At 32.5% G+C, this 3,286-nt stretch overlaps 4 protein-coding genes across 4 annotated transcripts in view; 3 read left to right on the top strand and 1 right to left on the bottom strand.

Moving 5' to 3' along the window:
- Positions 1-849, top strand: part of LOC100640880 (tissue alpha-L-fucosidase-like) — a 1,601-nt gene extending 752 nt beyond the window's left edge. Inside the window, exons 3-6 of the mRNA XM_019997587.1 lie at positions 48-187; positions 243-328; positions 367-451; positions 501-849. Coding sequence (XP_019853146.1) covers positions 48-187; positions 243-328; positions 367-451; positions 501-738 — 549 coding nt within the window. The 3' untranslated portion in view covers positions 739-849. The remainder of the gene's footprint in view (positions 1-47; positions 188-242; positions 329-366; positions 452-500) is intronic.
- An 85-nt stretch (positions 850-934) lies between these two features.
- LOC100640753 (DNA damage-regulated autophagy modulator protein 1-like) lies at positions 935-1,936 on the top strand. Its single transcript, XM_019997601.1, has 4 exons — positions 935-1,320; positions 1,392-1,529; positions 1,589-1,637; positions 1,692-1,936. Exons 1-4 carry the CDS (start codon positions 975-977, stop codon positions 1,792-1,794), a joined length of 636 nt encoding a protein of 211 aa, XP_019853160.1. The 5' UTR covers positions 935-974; the 3' UTR covers positions 1,795-1,936.
- A 27-nt stretch (positions 1,937-1,963) lies between these two features.
- LOC105313035 (protein bud22-like) overlaps positions 1,964-3,286 on the bottom strand; it is a 4,524-nt gene continuing 3,201 nt past the window's right edge. Inside the window, exon 7 of the mRNA XM_011406141.2 lies at positions 1,964-2,116. Within this exon, the coding sequence (XP_011404443.2) occupies positions 2,065-2,116 (52 nt within the window). The 3' untranslated portion in view covers positions 1,964-2,064. The remainder of the gene's footprint in view (positions 2,117-3,286) is intronic.
- LOC109582716 (alpha-L-fucosidase-like) lies at positions 2,667-3,073 on the top strand. Its single transcript, XM_019997602.1, has one exon. It carries the CDS (start codon positions 2,726-2,728, stop codon positions 3,071-3,073), a length of 348 nt encoding a protein of 115 aa, XP_019853161.1. The 5' UTR covers positions 2,667-2,725.

Here is a 3,286-nt window from a genome sequence, read left to right as displayed (position 1 = left end):
ATACAATTAACCTGCATTACTTATTCTCTTACTTACTGCATTATTAACTTATAGATACACTGCAGAATCACAAGTGGGAAAATGCATTTACAATTGATAGACATTCTTGGGGCTTTGTACGTGCATCTACTTTAAAAGATTATTTATCCATAGAGAAAATAATAGAGCAAGTTGTGACAACTGTCAGGTACTAATGGCATATACTTGTAGAATTTACATGTACTAATGACATATACCAATAGTTGCGGTGGTAATGCATTGATTAACATTGGCCCAACTCATGATGGAAGAATAGTACCTATATTTGAAGAAAGGCTCACACAACTAGGTAATTAATAGTAAGCTCATTATATAATTCTTGCCTAGGAACATGGCTAAAGATGAATGGTGATGCAATCTATTCCACAAAACCATGGAAGCATCAGAATGACAGCAGTACTGGCAGTGTATGGTAAGTTGTATCATATACTATCTATTTATTTATTTATATTTTATTAAAGGTATACCAATGGTAGTGCTGTGTATGCAATTGGACTGGAATGGCCTGATAACAATATCATTAAGCTTGGTTCAATAAAGCTCTTGGAGTCTTATACTGCTACACTAATAGGTTATGGAAAAGTAAAGGCTGCAACTGATGGTTCTGGAGATGTTAAAATTACCTTGCCTTCTCTTCCATTGAACACTCCATTACGTTGGGCTTATGTCATTGCATTTACTGATGTAGCACCCAAATGATGTCAATAATTATAGCTGTTTATTTTAAATGCTGTACTTGTTGCTATTGGCTATTACACCTGCATTGCATAAAAGAATATTTAAAGATTATTGTTTGAATTTGTTTCACAAGTTGTAATTATTACAGGGTCATGAAAAGTGATTATAATTATTATAATCATTGCAGAAATACGGGTGGGGCTAATTGGGTGTAGCTAGACTCTAGTTGCTGTTGTTTATTGCAGAGCTAGAGCAAAATGACAAAGCTAGGGCAAGTTAATGCTCTACAGATACTCCATTTTGCAGTGTTTGAAATCTTTCTAACAATATTGGTGTGTTACGTACTTGCTGTAGCTTTTGGCCATGTACCTATCTGGTTACCAATGATAAGTGACTGTGCAGTAAAATCTCCCGAGAAGTACTTCTTTCGTATCGGTGTAGTGTTTGGAGCTAGTTTGATTGGTATCCAGTCGTTTATCGTCTATTATGCCAATAAGGATAAGCAATACAGCTTTTTTGAATTATTGCTAGCATTGATAGGATCTGTAAGCGTTGGAATAGTTGGAGTTGTTAATGAAGAAGAAAATCCACCAATACATTTGAGTATGTATAGATCTCTATATAGAATAAATGCAAAGACTGTTATATTGTTGTTAATTGTTTTGTCCATTTAGCTTTTGCTCTGATATTCTTCTTGTGTTATGATTTGTATATGGTTCTGTCGCTTCTGGCTTACTGTATTAAGAAGCCTTCCATCCTTTTCAGCTTAAAAACAGTTTGTACTATTGTTGGAGCTATCGTTGGAATTAGATGTAAGTTGCTATTTTATAAAAATTTAATTCAAAAACTTTTTATTTGTATTGTATTATAGTAATAATAGTATATGCAAAAAGTGAAGCTGTGGAGCCAGTGTGTGAGTGGTATGTATAAGCATTCTCACTTTTATATTACTGATCAGTTTCTCACGTGTTTAGGATTAATGCATTTGCTATAATGGGTTTTATTTGGAGCTACATGCTCATGGATGATATTGAAATTATTGAGGTGAAGGTCGAAGGAAAAAGGAAAACGCAATAAAAGAAACATTCGCTGATTTCGCTCTACATTTTGTTTACTGCTATTTTTGCTATTGCTTATAAAATACGCTATTAGAAGTGGCTGTTCATAACCCCTAACTTTGACAAAAAAGTATTCCCTTTCTTATAATAGTAATAATAATTAAAAAACTGTGTTTTGTTATAACAAGAGTCAGGAGCCCCTGCAAGAGTAGATCTACACATATTGGCTATAATTAATCTGAGTCATCAATTATGATATGTTTTCCTTTAAATGATTGTTAGCCATTTTCTAAAGCATCCTCCTTCGACTAGCTTCCCGTGATGGATGAATTGAAGAATTAATTATCTTTGCCTCATATGAAGTATTGGTCTTTGCTTTTATCTTGCTAGATTCACCTATACAGAGCCAAAATGACTTTAAAATACAGTTTTTAACAGCTTACTGCCTCTTTTCTTTTTTCTAACTGTGGTAGCATGATGCTTCATTAAATGCTTAGCTCCAGTTCCATACAAAGATTCCCACAGTGTATTTTCATTTTATTATTTTTTATTTCTTTTATATTTTTTACTTTTTTTATTTTTTATTTTATTGCATTAAAAAATTTTTTTTTGTTCTTTAATTTTTATTTCTTTATTTAATAATTTTTAAATTTAGAAATAAAAATAAATTTTTAAAAAATAAAATAAAATAAAATAAATTAAGAATAAAAAATAGAAAAAATAAAAATGAAATTAAAATTTAAAAAAATTTGTAATAAATAATGATAATAATTTTCAACTTTTTTAATTTTATTTTTTAATTATATGTTTTGTTTTTATTTTTCGATTAACTATATTTGTTGTTCATTGTTTTCATCAAGCAGATTCACACACATACATACATGACATGAGCCCCACCCAAACACCTTATCTACCACCCACACACTATTAAATAATACATATCAGCAAAAATGAAGTATTCTGCAAGTATATTTGTACTGGTAATCCTTGTGTTTAGTTTTACTGATTGTCAGTATCAGCCTACATGGGATTCACTGGATAAACGACCATTACCAGACTGGTATGATGAAGCTAAGGTTGGTATATTCATGCATTGGGGAGTGTATTCTGTGCCAAGCTTTGGGTCTGAGTGGTTCTGGTACAAATGGAAGGGAACTAAGGATTCTACATACATTGAATTCATGGAAAAGAACTATCCACCTGGTTTCTCATATGCTGACTTTGCTCCAATGTTCAAGGCTGAGTTCTATGATCCTACAAAATGGGCAGCTCTCTTCCAGCAATCAGGAGCAAAGTAATGCTTCATTTAAATGTCCTTTTATGATTTGTCCTATCATTATAGGTATGTTGTACTGACCAGTAAACATCATGAGGGTTTCACTAACTGGCCTAGTAAGACCTCGTGGAACTGGAATGCAATGGATACTGGCCCTCATCGTGATCTGGTTGGTGATCTAGCAGCTGCCATCAGAAACAGCACTGATATACACTTTGGTCTCTATTTCTCTCAA

Source organism: Amphimedon queenslandica, unplaced genomic scaffold, assembly GCF_000090795.2.
Source record: "Amphimedon queenslandica unplaced genomic scaffold, v1.1 AMPQUscaffold_13362, whole genome shotgun sequence".
NCBI lineage: Eukaryota > Metazoa > Porifera > Demospongiae > Haplosclerida > Niphatidae > Amphimedon > Amphimedon queenslandica.
This window is presented reverse-complemented; position numbering and strand designations above follow the sequence as displayed.

Coding starts and splice junctions, on each gene's coding strand:
- LOC100640753 (XM_019997601.1), top strand. CDS start 975: ATGACAAAGCTAGGGCAAGTTAATGCTCTACAGATACTCCATTTTGCA. Junction 1,321..1,391: donor AAATCCACCAATACATTTGA/GTATGTATAGAT, acceptor TTGTCCATTTAG/CTTTTGCTCTGATATTCTTC. Junction 1,638..1,691: donor GTGGAGCCAGTGTGTGAGTG/GTATGTATAAGC, acceptor TCACGTGTTTAG/GATTAATGCATTTGCTATAA.
- LOC109582716 (XM_019997602.1), top strand. CDS start 2,726: ATGAAGTATTCTGCAAGTATATTTGTACTGGTAATCCTTGTGTTTAGT.